This window comes from Oncorhynchus gorbuscha, linkage group LG01 (genome assembly GCF_021184085.1).
Source record: "Oncorhynchus gorbuscha isolate QuinsamMale2020 ecotype Even-year linkage group LG01, OgorEven_v1.0, whole genome shotgun sequence".
NCBI lineage: Eukaryota > Metazoa > Chordata > Actinopteri > Salmoniformes > Salmonidae > Oncorhynchus > Oncorhynchus gorbuscha.
In genome coordinates this window covers 18,914,412-18,931,783 of record NC_060173.1, presented here as the reverse complement: position 1 = coordinate 18,931,783, position 17,372 = coordinate 18,914,412, and the positions used below count along the sequence as shown (strand labels likewise).

At 45.6% G+C, this 17,372-nt stretch overlaps 1 protein-coding gene across 10 annotated transcripts in view; it reads right to left on the bottom strand.

Annotated features, from left to right (window-relative positions):
* The window catches only part of ppfibp2b (PPFIA binding protein 2b), a 108,477-nt gene that overhangs the window by 58,766 nt on the left and 32,339 nt on the right, over positions 1–17,372 (bottom strand). For all 10 annotated transcript variants that reach the window (XR_006838533.1, XM_046347072.1, XM_046346965.1 and 7 more), the window contains exon 3: positions 9,895–10,118. Coding sequence is in view for 9 of the 10 variants with exons in the window: in XM_046347072.1 (XP_046203028.1) it covers positions 9,895–10,118 (224 nt within the window). In the remaining variant the exon portion in view is untranslated. The remainder of the gene's footprint in view (positions 1–9,894; positions 10,119–17,372) is intronic.

The following is a 17,372-nucleotide window of genomic DNA, read 5'->3' as shown; positions in this document are numbered from 1 at the left end:
GAGACTAGTGCTGTGGAGAAACTAGTGCTGTGGAGAGACTAGTGCTGTGGCGATACCAGTGCTGTAGAGTGACTAGTGCTGTAGAGTGACTAGTGCTGTGGAGAGACTAGTGCTGTGGAGAGACTAGTGCTGTGGAGAGACTAGTGCTGTGGAGAAACTAGTGCTCTGGAGAAACTAGTGCTGTGGAGAGACTAGTGCTGTAGAGTGACTAGTGCTGTGGAGAGACTAGTGCTGTAGAGTGACTAGTGCTGTAGAGTGACTAGTGCTGTGGAGAGACTAGTGCTGTGGAGAGACTAGTGCTGTGGAGAAACTAGTGCTGTGGAGAAACTAGTGCTGTGGAGAAACTAGTGCTCTGGAGAAACTAGTGCTCTGGAGAGACTAGTGCTGTGGAGAGACTAGTGCTGTAGAGTGACTAGTGCTGTAGAGTGACTAGTGCTCTGGAGGAACTAGTGCTGTGGAGAGACTAGTGCTGTGGAGAAACTAGTGCTGTAGAGTGACTAGTGCTGTGGAGAGACTAGTGCTGTGGAGAGACTAGTGCTGTGGAGAGACTAGTGCTGTGGAGAGACTAGTGCTGTAGAGTAACTAGTTAGTAGAGTGACTAGTGCTGTGGAGAGACTAGTGCTGTGGAAAGACTAGTGCTGTGGAGACACTAGTGCTGTGGAGAAACTAGTGCTGTAGAGTGACTAGTGCTCTGGAGAGACTAGTGCTCTGGAGAGACTAGTGCTGTGGAGAGACTAGTGCTGTGGAGAAACTAGTGCTGTGGAGAAACTAGTGCTGTGGAGAAACTAGTGCTGTAGAGTGAATAGTGCTGTAGAGTGACTAGTGCTGTAGAGTGACTAGTGCTGTGGAGAGACTAGTGCTGTGGAGAGACTAGTGCTGTGGAGAAACTAGTGCTGTGGAGAAACTAGTGCTGTGGAGAAACTAGTGCTGTGGAGAAACTAGTGCTCTGGAGAAACTAGTGCTGTGAGAGAGACTGTAGTGCTGTGGAGAGACAAGTGCTGTGCTGTGGAGAGACTAGTGCTGTGCTGTGGAGAGACTAGTGCTGTGCAGTAGCGAGTCTAGTGCTGTAGAGAGACTAGTGCTGTGGAGAAACTAGTGCTGTGGAGAAACTAGTGCTGTGGAGAAACTAGTGCTGTGGAGAAACTAGTGCTGTAGAGTGACTAGTGCTGTGGAGAGACTAGTGTTGTGGAGAGACTAGTGCTGTGCAGTAGAGAGACTAGTGCTGTGGAGAGACTAGTGCTCTGGAGAAACTAGTGCTCTGGAGAAACTAGTGCTGTGGAGAAACTAGTGCTCTGGAGAAACTAGTGCTCTGGAGAAACTAGTGCTGTGGAGAGACTAGTGCTGTGGCGATACCAGTGCTGTAGAGTGACTAGTGCTGTGGAGAGACTAGTGCTGTGGAGAGACTAGTGCTGTGGAGACACTAGTGCTGTGGAGAAACTAGTGCTGTAGAGTGACTAGTGCTCTGGAGAAACTAGTGCTCTGGAGAAACTAGTGCTGTGGAGAGACTAGTGCTGTGGAGAGACTAGTGCTGTAGAGTGACTAGTGCTGTAGAGTGACTAGTGCTGTGGAGAGACTAGTGCTGTGGAGAAACTAGTGCTGTAGAGTGACTAGTGCTGTAGAGTGACTAGTGCTGTAGAGTGACTAGTGCTGTAGAGTGACTAGTGCTGTAGAGAGACTAGTGCTGTAGAGTGACTAGTGCTGTAGAGTGACTAGTGCTGTAGAGTGACTAGTGCTGTAGAGTGACTAGTGCTGTAGAGAGACTAGTGCTGTAGAGAGACTAGTGCTGTGTGACTAGTGCTGGAGAGACTAGTGCTGTAGAGAGACTAGTGCTGTAGAGAGACTAGTGCTGTAGAGTGACTAGTGCTAGAGTGCTGTGCTGTAGAGTGACTAGTGCTGTAGAGTGACTAGTGCTGTAGAGAGACTAGTGCTGTAGAGTGACTAGTGCTGTAGAGTGACTAGTGCTGTAGAGTGACTAGTGCTCTGGAGAGACTGGTGCTGTAGAGTGACTAGTGCTCCGGAGAGACTAGTGCTGTAGAGAGACTAGTGCTGTAGAGTGACTAGTGCTGTAGAGTGACTGGTGCTCTGGAGAGACTGGTGCTGTAGAGTGACTAGTGTTGTAGAGAGACTAGTGCTGTAGAGAGACTAGTGCTGTGGAGAGACTAGTGCTGTGGAGAAACTAGTGCTGTGGAGAAACTAGTGCTGTGGAGAGACTTGTGCTGTGGAGAGACTAGTGCTGTGCTGTGGAGAGACTAGTGCTGTGGAGAAACTAGTGCTGTGGAGAAACTAGTGCTGTGGAGAAACTAGTGCTGTGGAGAGACAAGTGCTGTGCTGTGGAGAGACTGGTGCTGTGCAGTAGAGAGTCTAGTGCTGTAGAGAGACTAGTGCTGTGGAGAAACTAGTGCTGCAGAGAGAAACTAGTGCTCTGGAGGAACTAGTGCTGTGGAGAAACTAGTGCTGTAGAGTGACTAGTGCTGTAGAGTGACTTGTGCTGTAGAGTGACTAGTGCTGTAGAGTGACTAGTGCTGTAGAGTGACTAGTGCTGTGGAGAGACTAGTGCTGTGGAGAAACTAGTGCTGTGGAGAGACTTGTGCTGTGGAGAGACAAGAGCTGTGCTGTGGAGAGACTAGTGCTGTGGAGAAACTAGTGCTGTGGAGAAACTAGTGCTGTGGAGAAACTAGTGCTGTGGAGAGACTAGTGCTGTGGAGTGACTAGTGCTGTGGAGTGACTAGTGCTGTAGAGTGACTAGTGCTGTAGAGTGACTAGTGCTGTAGAGTGACTAGTGCTGTAGAGTGACTAGTGCTGTGGAGAGACTAGTGCTGTGGAGAGACTAGTGCTGTGGAGAAACTAGTGCTGTAGAGAGACTAGTGCTGTGGAGAGACTAGTGCTGTGGAGAAACTAGTGCTGTGGAGAAACTAGTGCTGTGGAGAAACTAGTGCTGTAGAGTGACTAGTGCTGTGGAGAGACTAGTGCTGTGGAGAAACTAGTGCTGTGGAGAGACTAGTGCTGTGGAGAGACTAGTGCTGTGGAGAGACTAGTGCTGTGGAGAAACTAGTGCTGTGGAGAGACTAGTGCTGTGGAGAGACTAGTGCTGTAGAGTGACTAGTGCTGTAGAGTGACTAGTGCTGTAGAGTGACTAGTGCTGTGGAGAGACTAGTGCTGTGGAGAGACTAGTGCTGTGGAGAGACTAGTGCTGTGGAGAAACTAGTGCTGTGGAGAGACTAGTGCTGTGGCGATACCAGTGCTGTAGAGTGACTAGTGCTGTAGAGTGACTAGTGCTGTGGAGAGACTAGTGCTGTGGAGAGACTAGTGCTGTGGAGAGACTAGTGCTGTGGAGAAACTAGTGCTCTGGAGAAACTAGTGCTGTGGAGAGACTAGTGCTGTGGAGAGACTAGTGCTATAGAGTGACTAGTGCTATAGAGTGACTAGTGCTGTGGAGAGACTAGTGCTGTAGAGAGACTAGTGCTGTAGAGTGACTAGTGCTGTGGAGAGACTAGTGCTGTGGAGAGACTAGTGCTGTGGATAAACTAGTGCTGTGGAGAAACTAGTGCTGTGGAGAAACTAGTGCTCTGGAGAAACTAGTGCTCTGGAGAGACTAGTGCTGTGGAGAGACTAGTGCTGTAGAGTGACTAGTGCTGCGGAGAGAAACTAGTGCTCTGGAGGAACTAGTGCTGTGGAGAGACTAGTGCTGTGGAGAAACTAGTGCTGTAGAGTGACTAGTGCTGTGGAGAGACTAGTGCTGTGGAGAGACTAGTGCTGTGGAGAGACTAGTGCTGTGGAGAGACTAGTGCTGTGGAGAGACTAGTGCTGTGGAGAGACTAGTTAGTAGAGTGACTAGTGCTGTGGAGAGACTAGTGCTGTGGAAAGACTAGTGCTGTGGAGACACTAGTGCTGTGGAGAAACTAGTGCTGTAGAGTGACTAGTGCTCTGGAGAGACTAGTGCTGTGGAGAGACTAGTGCTGTGGAGAGACTAGTGCTGTGGAGAAACTAGTGCTGTGGAGAAACTAGTGCTGTGGAGAAACTAGTGCTATGGAGAAACTAGTGCTCTGGAGAAACTAGTGTTGAAGAGAGACTTGTGCTGTGGAGAGACAGGTGCTGTGGAGAGACAAGTGCTGTGGAGAGACTAGTGCTGTGCAGTAGAGAGTCTAGTGCTGTAGAGAGACTAGTGCTGTGGAGAAACTAGTGCTGTGGAGAAACTAGTGCTGTGGAGAAACTAGTGCTGTGGAGAAACTAGTGCTGTAGAGTGACTAGTGCTGTGGAGAGACTAGTGTTGTGGAGAGACTAGTGCTGTGCAGTAGAGAGACTAGTGCTGTGGAGAGACTAGTGCTCTGGAGAAACTAGTGCTCTGGAGAAACTAGTGCTGTGGAGAGACTAGTGCTCTGGAGAAACTAGTGCTCTGGAGAAACTAGTGCTGTGGAGAGACTAGTGCTGTGGCGATACCAGTGCTGTAGAGTGACTAGTGCTGTAGAGTGACTAGTGCTGTGGAGAGACTAGTGCTGTGGAGAGACTAGTGCTGTGGAGAAACTAGTGCTGTGGAGTGACTAGTGCTGTGGAGAGACTAGTGCTGTAGAGTGACTAGTGCTGTGGAGAGACTAGTGCTGTGGAGAGACTAGTGCTGTGGATAAACTAGTGCTGTGGAGAAACTAGTGCTGTGGAGAAACTAGTGCTCTGGAGAAACTAGTGCTCTGGAGAAACTAGTGCTCTGGAGAAACTAGTGCTCTGGAGAGACTAGTGCTGTGGAGAGACTAGTGCTGTAGAGTGACTAGTGCTGCGGAGAGAAACTAGTGCTCTGGAGGAACTAGTGCTGTGGAGAGACTAGTGCTGTGGAGAAACTAGTGCTGTAGAGTGACTAGTGCTGTAGAGAAACTAGTGCTCTGGAGAAACTAGTGCTGTGGAGAAACTAGTGCTCTGGAGAAACTAGTGCTCTGGAGAAACTAGTGCTCTGGAGAAACTAGTGCTCTGGAGAAACTAGTGCTCTGGAGAAACTAGTGCTCTGGAGAAACTAGTGCTGTAGAGTGACTAGTGCTGTAGAGTGACTAGTGCTGTGGAGAGACTAGTGCTGTGGAGAAACTAGTGCTGTGGAGAGACTAGTGCTGTAGAGTGACTAGTTAGTAGAGTGACTAGTGCTGTAGAGTGACTAGTGCTGTAGAGTGACTAGTGCTGTAGAGAGACTAGTGCTGTAGAGTGACTAGTGCTGTAGAGTGACTAGTGCTGTAGAGTGACTAGTGCTGTAGAGTGACTAGTGCTGTAGAGAGACTAGTGCTGTAGAGTGACTAGTGCTGTAGAGTGACTCGTGCTGTAGAGTGACTAGTGCTGTAGAGTGACTAGTGCTGTAGAGTGACTAGTGCTGTAGAGTGACTAGTGCTGTAGAGAGACTAGTGCTGTAGAGTGACTAGTGCTGTAGAGTGACTAGTGCTGTAGAATGACTAGTGCTGTGGAGAAACTAGTGCTATGGAGAAAGCTGACAAGGTACAAATCTGTCGTTCTGCCCCTGAACAGGCAGTTAACCCACTGTTCCTAGGCCGTCATTGAAAATAAGAATTTGTTCTTAACTGACTTGACTGGTTAAATAAAGGTAAAATGAAAATGTCAAAATAAAGAGACTCGTGCTGTGGAGAGACTAGTGCTGTGGAGAGACTAGCGCTGTCGAGTGACTAGTGCTGCAGAGAGAACAGTGCTGTAGAGAGAACAGTGTTGTGGAGAGACTAGTGCTGTGGAGCTCTGGAGAGATTCAGCCTGGAGAGAATAGGAGAGGCTCTAGCCAGCTTTGTTCTGCTCAGTGCTCAGCTGCGTTGTGATGTTTTTTTTTTACCCAGCCACCTGAGTCAGGCTACAGACTCACAGCTTCCCTCCTTACTCCCTCCCTGACGTGGAGAGCCAACTATCCAAACCCTGCCACCCAGAGAGACAGAGACAGAGACAGAGACAGAGACAGAGACAGAGACAGAGACAGAGACAGAGACAGAGACAGAGACAGAGACAGAGACAGAGACAGAGACAGAGACAGAGACAGAGGGAGAGGGAGAGGGAAACAGAGAAACAGAGAAACAGAGAGAAATATATGTCTGCTGCTGCAGCCAGGTCCCCAGCATCTGCTGTGACTGAGAAAGAGCACCCAGCCAGCGCAAAGCATAGCAACAGGCTTTAATGTCAACCTAGACACAGACCATGCCAACTCTCTTCTCCGTGCTCTCTCTTTCCCTTGCTCTCTCTTTCCTCTATGGTTTCCCTTTTACTCGCTCTCCTCGACGGTGTCTCCTGAACGGTCTTTCCCACCCTCTCCTCTTATTAGCTTAGACACAAAATATACCTGAACTGAAACATATTATGGTTTAAGATGAGAGGGGGGCTCATTTAAAGAAACATACACACATCTCTCTCACTCCCGCTCCTTTTTAATCTACCTCTTCTTGTCTCTTCAGACCAATGCAGCAACAGCCCTTCTACCATTAGCTTCAGACTGGAATTCATTATCTGAATGTCCCATTTCCTGTTTATGGGACCTTTCTCTAAAAATCACTCAGCCCCCTCCCCACTGCACCATTTGGCTGCCACTGACAGTTTCATGTACACACATCACAGAACACAGACAGAAACAGAAAAACACAGGGGGTGTGTGACATGTATGTAGGGCATGCTGCAACAGGCCTCTTCCATGCAGAGTGTAATGAATCATGGGTTACAGTCAGTGAGACTCAGACTCATACTGTGTGTAAACTCAATGTGAGACAGATGGTCCTCCTTGCAGAGCTTGACTGCAGTAAAGTGAATTAGACTCAGAGCACAGTGTGACTGTGAGGCATGATGCCTTTAATACATTTCAGTGATCCTACGTATTAACACCCTACAGTGTATGTTACCATGGTCCAGATCACTCCTCCGCTCTCTCTCTCTCATTCTCCACCCTGGGCATTTCCTGATTGACTCACAGGGGAGAAACTCAGCCACTTGGACAGGCAGCGGGAGTGTGGGTGGCTTGGGTATCAGAGACTACCGCATATGACACATGACATGTCCTCTCCTTAACCGCAGAGGCCGCGCAGAGAGACAACAATGCATACATACTGTACTGTATCATCAGTGATGCAAATAATGCAACCGTTATCAGAAACCAGTTTGGTAATCCATCTTGTGTGGATGTGCTCTGATCATGTTCCCAGCCGTGTTTTGAAACTGGAACAAGGAAGCAGAGTGCTACAGTGACTCCATCACTACAGAGCTACAGTCACTTCTTGCATGGCTTGGAGGGGCTGACTGTGCACTCTGTCCTGCTCCTGGCTATGTTGACAGCTGAGTTAGACAATCACCAGGATAACGCTTTCTCTCTTTTCCATTCTCCCTCTCTCTACTAACCCCCTCCCCCTCTCTATTAACCCCCTCCCTCTCTCTACTAACCCCTCCCCTCTCTACTAACCCCCTCCCCCTCTCTACTAACCCCCCCCCTCTCTACTAACCCCCTCCCCCTCTCTACTAACCCCTCCCCCTCTCTACTAACCCCCCCTCTCTACTAACCCCCTCCCTCTCTCTACTAACCCCCTCCCTCTCTCTACTAACCCCTCCCTCTCTCTACTAACCCCCTCCCTCTCTCTACTAACCCCCTCCCCTCTCTACTAACCCCCTCCCTCTCTCTACTAACCCCCTCCCTCTCTCTACTAACCCCCTCCCTCTCTCTACTAACCCCCTCCCTCTCTCTACTGCCCCCCTCCCTCTCTCTACTAACCCCCTCCCTCTCTCTACTAACCCCCTCCCTCTCTCTACTAACCCCTCTCTCTATTAACCCCCTCTCTCTATTAACCCCCCTCTCTCTATTAACCCCCTCTCTCTACTAACCCCCTCCCTCTCTCTACTAACCCCCTCCCTCTCTCTTAACCCCTCCCTCTCTCTACTAACCCCTCCCTCTCTCTACTAACCCCCTCCCTCTCTCTATTTATGCCTCCCTCCCTTTTTCTCTCTCTCAAACAATCACTCCTTGTATAAGTCAAAGCAACAACTTTCCCTTTAAAACATAATCTTCCGCCTCGTGCTTAACGTCTGTGCCAGACCTGACCCCTCTCTGACGGTCTGACATTCTCTGATTGACAAACAATAGCTTTAGGTCAGCGATAACAAGCATCACAGGGTCTCTCTCCTTCCTGCCAATAACGTATGGAGGGATCTTTATCACATTTCTTCTGTGGAGGTGCTCAGCTCCTCAGAGAACAGTGTGTTAGGAGTAACTGAGGAGTATGTGTGTTTGATCTAGCTCCTGGCCAGTAGAGAGGAGAGAGGGAGGAGAGGAGGAAGGGAAGAGGGGCGACCGTGTGGCTTGTGAGACCCCTGCTGTATAGAGAGAGCAGGGCCTCTACGACTCAGACAGAGGGAAAAACAAGAGCCTTTCATTGGTCACTTAGCCTCGCCAACAGATTGTTTACAGCAGCCTCAGCCAATGACACGACTATAACAACGCACATCAACAATCGTCTCTATGAACAGTGACAGTATCATCATGTGGTTATCATTTCCTAAATATGATACAACTATGTTAAGTGCCTACATACCCTCGTAAACCTGGTCATGAAAAACCTTCACAAACAGCCAACAAATAAAGAAAACAACTCAGAAACAAGCGTGATATTCATAAAATAATCTATAGTCTAAGAGCTAGATGTACTGGTTATAGAAAAGAGCAGAGGCTCTGATCTTGCCATTTAGAAACCAGTTCTACCTACCTACCTACCTACCTACCTACCTAGCTACCTACCTACCTACCTACAGGTTATGGAAAATGAGAAAGCCCCCTACTTCTATGTCAAAGATAAAAATACTACAGTAAATATTACAGTATAATACAGTCTGCAAAAACACTACAGTAAATATTACAATATAGTATTTATAATATTATATTTATAGTAAACTGTAAATACTTCAGTAAATACTGTCATGTTTTTACAGTGAATACTACAGTAAAGTCAGCAAAAATACTACAGTGAATATTATAGTAATGCTACCATAGCATACACTATAGTATTTTTTCATGTGGGAGTGAACAGATGAAGAATTGATTCAGACTTACCCCCTAACACCCCAGAGTGCTTCAGGTGTGTTGAGGTGACCAGACAGACACAACAGAGCAAACAGAGTGAGTGTAGTGAGTAGAGAGAGTAGAACAGTGAGTGTGGAAAGTAGGAGGACAGGAAGAGAGTAGTGATTAGAAAGAGGGAGAGCGGGAGAGTGGGGAGAGGGAGTAGGGCAGGAAGTTGAGCTCAGTCCTATTAGGAGTCTCTGAGGAACACATTGAGTCTTTCAAACACGGCCAGCCTTAGTTCCCAGAGAGAGACCAAGCCAAAATAAGACCTGTTCACAGTCCCAGTCCGACAGAGTCAGACACAGGCTTTCCCAGACACAGTCCCAGACACAGCCTTGCTAAGACCTAACAGCACCCAGGAATAGTTCTAGGTCTGTTCAACACTCCTACACAGCTGCTGCAATGAATCAACCGTCTCTCCTTCAATGTGTTACAAAGAGAGAGAAAAAAGAACCCAATGGCGTATAATGGAAAAGCTTTTGACAGCAAACAGCTGGCTGACTTTTGGACAACTTTTTGGAAGTTTCTGCCACATCTGTGAATCCCGGAGATAACATGCCTCAAGTAGAAGTAAAATCAGACCACATATTTACTGGCAGGCAAACAACCACGACACTATCGACCTCATGCCACGTCAATAATAAATAGTGCACTGCTAATGAATAGGACATTTTTGGATTCTGAGCAAATAATGAACTAATGATCTTCTATATTATCTGTTTATAGACTATATTGTTAGACACAGAAAGATTACTATGGTTGCTAGAGATGGTTGACAAAAGTAATGGAGAAATACAGTTTCCATAGACCCAGGTGTGCTCCCTGCTACTCACCGAGCCCCTGTCTGAGCCCCTGTCCATGTCCAGCCAGTCCATGAGCATGTGAGCAGTGCTGCTGGGGACCTGGGCCCTCAGGGTGTTCCTCTCCTCCTCTCTGGGCTGCAGCTCCAGGGCCAGCCTCAGGTCCTCAACCAGCTGTAGAACCTGCAGGGGCCCTGCGCTACCTGGAGAGCCCAGTTCAAACAGGCCATTGGTGTACTCGGCTGCAGCCTTGGAGCCTGCTGGGGACAAAGGACAAAGAGTCATTATAGTGGACAAGATTGTATATCAGCATAAATATCTATAGCAGAATCTGACCCAGTCAGCTTCTTCTATTTTATACTATACGTCCATGTGTCACCTGTATCGGCTCACTAAGCTAATGTCTGTTCCAGCTTCATCATTATCTGGGAGCTGGAGAGCAAGTTAAACTTCCTACATAAACACTCAGTCTCTGGAGCATGTTAGCGTATCGTTACAGTATGCTGCAAGGAAACCATTTGAACACGGATTCCATTGAAGACGTCCAAAATCAATCAACTGGAAAGAAACCTGCCTGCTACCATTGTGATTTGATCCATGTTGTGTTTTTTTACTTACTGGCTCTCCAACTCTGTTCCTGTAGGTTAGCAGGGCTCTCCAACCCTGTTCCGATAGATTAGCAGGGCTCTCCAACCCTGTTCCTGGAGAGCTACCATCCTGTAGGTTTTCGTTTCAACCCTTATCTTGTGCACCTGATTCTAATAATTATCAGGTTGATTATTAGATTAAATCAGAAGTTAAAACTGGGGTTAGAGCGAAAACCTACAGGAGGGTAGCTCTCCAGGAACAGGGTTGGAGTTAAAACCTACCTACAGGAGGGTAGCTTTCCAGGATTAGGGTTAGAGTTCAATCTACAGGAGGGTACCTCTCCAGGAACAGGGTTGGTGTCGCACCCTGATCTGTTTCCACCCCTCTCAAGGTGTCGCCACATCTTCCCCATTATCCCCAGTGTATTTATACCTGTGTTCTCTGTTTGTCTGTTGCCAGTTCTATTTTGTTTCGTGATACCTACCATCATTTATCCCCTTGCTCCTGGCTGTTCTTTACCTTGCCACACCTCTCTGGATTATTGACCCCTGCTTGCCCTGAGACTTCTGGATTTACTGACCTCTGCCTGTCCTTGACCTGTTGTTTGCCTGCCCCTGTACTAGAAATACTTTTGTTACTTCGACACTGTCTGCATCTGGGTCATACCGGAGACCTGATAGTTGGCGTTAAAACCTACAGGAGGGTAGCTCTCCAGGAACAGGGTTGGCGAGCCCTGGTTTAGAGCAACAAGTGGAAGGTGTGGAGCCTGAAAGAAGAGAGCTTACATTTGGCAGCTAATCCCAGATCATAGAGAGGATCAGAGCAGCAGTGTATTGTCATGGCATCTTAATGCTCCAATACACTTCACCATCCCTTTTCCTATTAGCCTACTTTACACTAGCATCAGATTGAGGCAGAACAAGCCAATATATTTCCTTTGTTTTGTCATTATGTAACTAGAAATTATGTGAGCTATAGGACAGTCCTGGAAAGAGGACATTGATAAGGCCATGGTAAAGTACTTCATCTGGTTAAGACAAGGGAATGCCTATATGCCCTAGAAGCCTATGAGAGTGTATCTAAAATGATCTGAAAATGACCTCACAATTCCTATGATACTGGGGTGGGCCATAAGGTCACCTGGGCCTGTGGGCAGAGGTGTTACATGTTTCTGTCCCCCGGCTAATACAGGTGTCAAACTCATTCCACGGAGGGCCGAGTGTCTGCGGGTTTTCGCTCCTCCCTTGTACTTGATTGATGAATTAATGTCACTGATTAGTAAAAAAAAACTCCCCTCACCTGCTTGTCTAGGTCTTAATTGAAAGGAAAAACCGGTAGTCTTGGTAGGGCTAGCCTGATCTCAGATCTGTGTGTGCCGTCTTGCCAATGGCCAATGTCATGACATGCAGCACAAACAGATCTGGGACCAGTCCATATCCATGTATACAAACAGCCTTCTTTTCACTAAAAGAAAAACATACAAAGAAACTATGGTACATTGAGTGCATGCTTTGGTTGGCTTGACTTTGAGGAAAATATAAGAAGAACACGATGTAGAAAAAAACTAGATTTTCTGTAAATAAGCCTGTGCCTGCCTGAGGGCCAATGTGCATACAAACACAGAGAGGAATGGATTATTCACGCATGCTCAACTGCGTCTCGCTAAAAATATCATAACTATGGGTATCTACAGCCAAATAGCCCTGTTTATTGTTCATCTAATATCTAGTATATAATCAGCTTTATTCAGATCACAAGCCCGATACAAAACATGTTTGTTCAATAAAATGCCTGAAACAAGTTACCAGGCCAGCTCAGTTCTACAGTAGTGTAGAACATACTTCTCTTTGTGTGAGCATGGTTTGGAGTTTGTTGAGGTTTCCAACTACTATCCATATAACACATTTTTATTATCCTAAAATAAATTGACAATAAGTAAAAAACACCAAGAAACCAATTATTCAACTCAAGATTATAATAATAGAGTATCTCTCATCTGATTCAGATGCTCCAGCAATAACCAGTAGGTGGCATATTTTCAACTCCATCACTGTTGCAGCAACTCATTACCTGCATATTATATTAAATGTCAAGTGCCTTTCAGAGATATTTCCAGCATATACTATTACGGAAAACGATGTCCTAATACTCAAATGTAATCAGACCAGTATCTCAAAATATGGCTGATGATTGGGACTAATGCCTTGTTGATGATTGGGATTCCTTGCAGTAATTACATTTAGATTATATTCTATTTGTAGTCCTTGAAACTCAAGGCTGCATATGAGATAATGTTTGGCAACAATAAAGTAATTAACTTTAATTGTTATTGACCAGATCTTATTGTGGTAATAGCAATGATTAACTTGTGAATATCCTGATTTAGACCTTGAGGTTAACTTGATTTCACCTTGGTCAGTCAAGGTGACTGTTGATCCCGATCTCTTGACATGGTGAATTGACAAAAAGAGAAAGACCAATGGCATGAATCTCAGACAAGATGAACATATATTTACACAATAAAACACTGCTGTGACTAGGATTGCCAAACTACCGGTATTTTACTAAAGTTACCAGAATTAACAGAAAATCTATGGCAATCTATTGTAATTTAGGTAATTTAAACTTGAATAACTTTTTTAATATATAGTATTCATTTATTATACCTGTGTCCATATTATCCATGTGTTTCTAGTAGTTAGACCATATGGTTCAAGATAAATAGCCGAATTATTGAAAAAAGCATCTAATTAAGAATGGGATTATTTTCTTCAACTGCCAACAATTTGATGCCAAAACATTGACAACAAATACATATTGACAGTAAAATAAATAACAGTTTGTAAAAATAATTACTGATATTTCATGCTAAAACACTAATATAAAACACCAATGGTATTCACTAAATGTATGTAAATGTAAATATTATTCTTTCATTTTTTCAATGATTTCATATATTTTACATGTGATACGGCCTCACAGAGGGCCAGAAATGATTACCGACACCTGTGAAAATCTGAAGTACCCAAAAGGGCCACCAGATATCTTCTGATAAATTAAATTCAATCCTTGAAAGATACAAACATTCTGGTAGTTTAATGGTAAACTTTGAAAGTTTCCAGTAATATACCATCCCTTTGCAACCCTAGCTGTGACATTCCCCTGCATACTGAATAGTGGTGCTCGGGTCAGCTGTTTGTTCACTCGCATTCTGCCCGCAATTGTTAGTAACTCATCCGCAACCACCCGACTTTATGTGATTTACATTTAAGTCCTTTAGCAGACGCTCTTATCCAGAGCGACTTACAAATTGGTGCATTCACCTTATGACATCCAGTGGAACAGCCACTTTACAATAGTGCATCTAAATCTTTTAAGGGGGGGGGGTGAGAAGGATTACTTTATCCTATCCTAGGTATTCCTTAAAGAGGTGGGGTTTCAGGTGTCTCCGGAAGGTGGTGATTGACTCCGCTGTCCTGGCGTCGTGAGGGAGTTTGTTCCACCATTGGGGGGCCAGAGCAGCGAACAGTTTTGACTGGGCTGAGCGGGTGATGTGATAAAGTGAAAATCTGAGGCCGGAGCTATAGGCAGGGGGTGCAGGATTTTCTTCTGCCTGATTTAGATGTGTTTCAGCTTATTATTTCAGACATTTTTAAAGCTATTTATTACTAATTGGATACACACAGCTTCTCTTCTGTCATTAGGCTATATGTTGCCCTAGAACAGTGTTTTCCAACCCTGGTCCTCCAGTACACCCAACAGTACACATTTTTATTGTAACGCAGGACAAGCACAACTGATTCAACTTGTCAACTAATCATCAAGCCCTCAATGAGCTGAATGAGATGTGTTTGTCCAGGGCTACAATTAAAATATGTGTTTGTTGGGGTACTGGAGGACCACGGTTGGGAAACAGTGCACTAGAAGACTAAATGAACCCTTGTTCACCAGAATAATGTCACATATTGATATATATATTTTTATTTTTATTTCACCTTTATTTAACCCAGTAGGCTAGTTGAGAACAAGTTCTCATTTACAACTGCGACCTGGCCAAGATAAATCAAAGCATTGCGACACAAACACAGAGTTACACATGGAATAAACAAACATACGATCAATAAAGAAGGGTGCAAAGAAGCAAAATAAATAAAATAATAGTATGGGGATGAGGTAGTTGGGTGGGCTATTTACAGATGGGCTATGTACAGGTGCAGTGATCTGTGAGCTGCTCTGACAGCTGGTGCTTAAAGTTAGTGAGGGAGATATGAGTCTCCAGCTTCAGTGATTTTTGCGGTTCGTTCCAGTCATTGGCAGCAGAGAACTGGAAGGAAAGGTGGTCAAAGGAGGAATTGCCTTTGGGGGATGACCAGTGAAATATACCTGCTGGAGCGTGTGCTATGGGTTGGAGCGCGTGCTATGGGTTGGTGCTGCTATGGTGACCAGTGAGCTAGATAAGGCGGGACTTTACCTAGCAAACACTTATACAGTGGGGCAAAAAAGTATTTAGTCAGCCACCAATTGTGCAAGTTCTCCCACTTAAAAAGATGAGAGAGGCCTGTAATTTTCATCATAGGTACACTTCAACTATGACAGACAAAATGAGAAAAAAAATCCAGAAAATCACATTGTAGGATTTTTAATGAATTTATTTGCAAATTATGGTGGAAAATAAGTAGTTGTAGTTGCCATACCAGGTAGTGATGCAACCGGTCAGGATGCTTTCGATGGTGCAGCCGGTCAGGATGCTTTCGATGGTGCAGCTGTAGAACTTTTTGAGGATCTGGGGACCCAGCCAAATCTTTTCAGTCTCCTGAGGGGAATAGCGTTGTCATGCCCTCTTCACGACTGTCTTGGTGTGTTTGGACCATGATAGATTGTTGGTGATGTGGACACCAATGAACTTGAAACTCTCGACCCGCTCCACTACAGCCCCGTTGATGTTAATGGGGGCCTGTTCGGACCGCCTTTTTTTGTAGTCCACGATCAGCTCCTTAGTCTTGCTCACATTGAGGGAGAGGATGTTGTCCTCGCACCAGACTGCCAGTTCTCTGTCAGTAGTCTGTAATAGTTTGCAAGCCCTGCCATATCCGACGATCGTCAGAGCTGGTGTCGTAGGATTCAATCTTAATCCTGCATTGACGATTTGCTTGTTTGATGGTTTGTCTGAGGGCATAGTGGGATTTCTTATATGTGTACGGATTAGTGTCCCGCTCTTTGAAAGCAGCAGCTCTAGCCTTTAGCTCGATGCGGATGTTGCCTGTAATCCATGGCTTCTAGTTGGGATGTGTACATACGGTCACAGTGGAGACTATGTCGTTGATGCACTTATTGATGAAGCCGATGACAAAGGTGGTGTACTCCTCAATGCCATTGGATGAATCCTGGAACATATTCCAGTCTGTGCTAACAAAACAGTCCTGTAGCGTAGCATCCACATCATCTGACCACTTCCGTATTGAGCGACTCACTGGTGCTTCCTGCTTTAGTTTTTGCTTGTAAGCAGGAATCAGGAGGAGTCAGGAGGAGTTAAAGGCGGAGGAGTAAAATGGCGCCGGAGGAGATGGCCTTCGTTTTACGGTCTCCTAACCAATTGTGCAATTATGTGTTTTTTCCCGTGATATTTGTAAATGATTTTGTACATAATGTTTCTGCAACCATATCTTACAGAAGAAAAGAGCTTCTGGATATCAGGACAGCGATCACTCACCTCGGATTAGATGAAGAGCTTCCGGATATCAGGACAGCGATCACTCACCTCGGATTAGATGAAGAGATTCTGGATATCAGGACAGCGATCACTCACCTCGGATTAGATGAAGAGCTTCTGGATATCAGGACAGCGATCACTCACCTCGGATTAGATGAAGAGCTTCTGGATATCAAGACAGCGATCACTCACCTCGGATTAGATGAAGAGCTTCTGGATATCAGGACAGCGATCACTCACCTCGGATTAGATGAAGAGCTTCTGGATATCAGGACAGCGATCACTCACCTCGGATTAGATGAAGATTTCTTCTTCAACAACAACAAGCAGGACTCACACAATATTCTCCTAACACCCCACAAGGGCAGACTCCCAATTATTCGTAATATTACTTGCCAACGTGCAATCATTGGGCAATAAACTAGACGATGTAAGACCACAACTATCCTGCCAATGTGACATCAAAAACTGTAATATCCTATGCTTCACAGAATCGTGGCTGAATGACGACATGGATATTCAGCTAGCGGGATACACGCTGCACCGGCAGGATAGAACAGCACACTCCGGTAAGATGGGGGGATGCATATTTGTAAACAACAGCTGGTGCACGAAGGAAGTCTCTAGAAGGAAGTCGCTTTTGCTCGCCTGAAGTAGAGTATATTGTGATACACTGCAGGCCGTACTACTTGCCTAGAAAGTTCTCAGCTATACTTTTCTTGGCTGTTTATTTACCACCACAGGGCAACTTAAATCAGTTCTACCTAATCTCTATCAACATGTTAAATGTGCAACCAGAGGAAAACAATTCTAGTTCACCTGTACTCCACACACAGAGATGCATATAAAGCCCTCCCTCGCCCTCCATTTGGTAAATCCGACCACAACTCTATCCTCCTGATTCCTGCTTACAAGCAAAAATTAAAGCAGGAAGCACCAGTGACTCTGTCTATAAAAAAAAATGGTCAGATGAAGCAAATGCTAAACTACAGGACAGTAGTCATAGACTGTTCTCTCTACTACTGCATGGTGGTACCGGAGTGGTACCGGAGTGCGAAGTCTAGGACGAAAAGGCTTCAACAGTTTATACCCCCAAATGGTTACCTGGACTATTTGCATTGTATCCACCCACTCTTACCCCAACCCCTCTTTTACGCTGCTGCTACTCTCTGTTTATCTTATATGCATAGTCACTTTAACTATACATTCATGT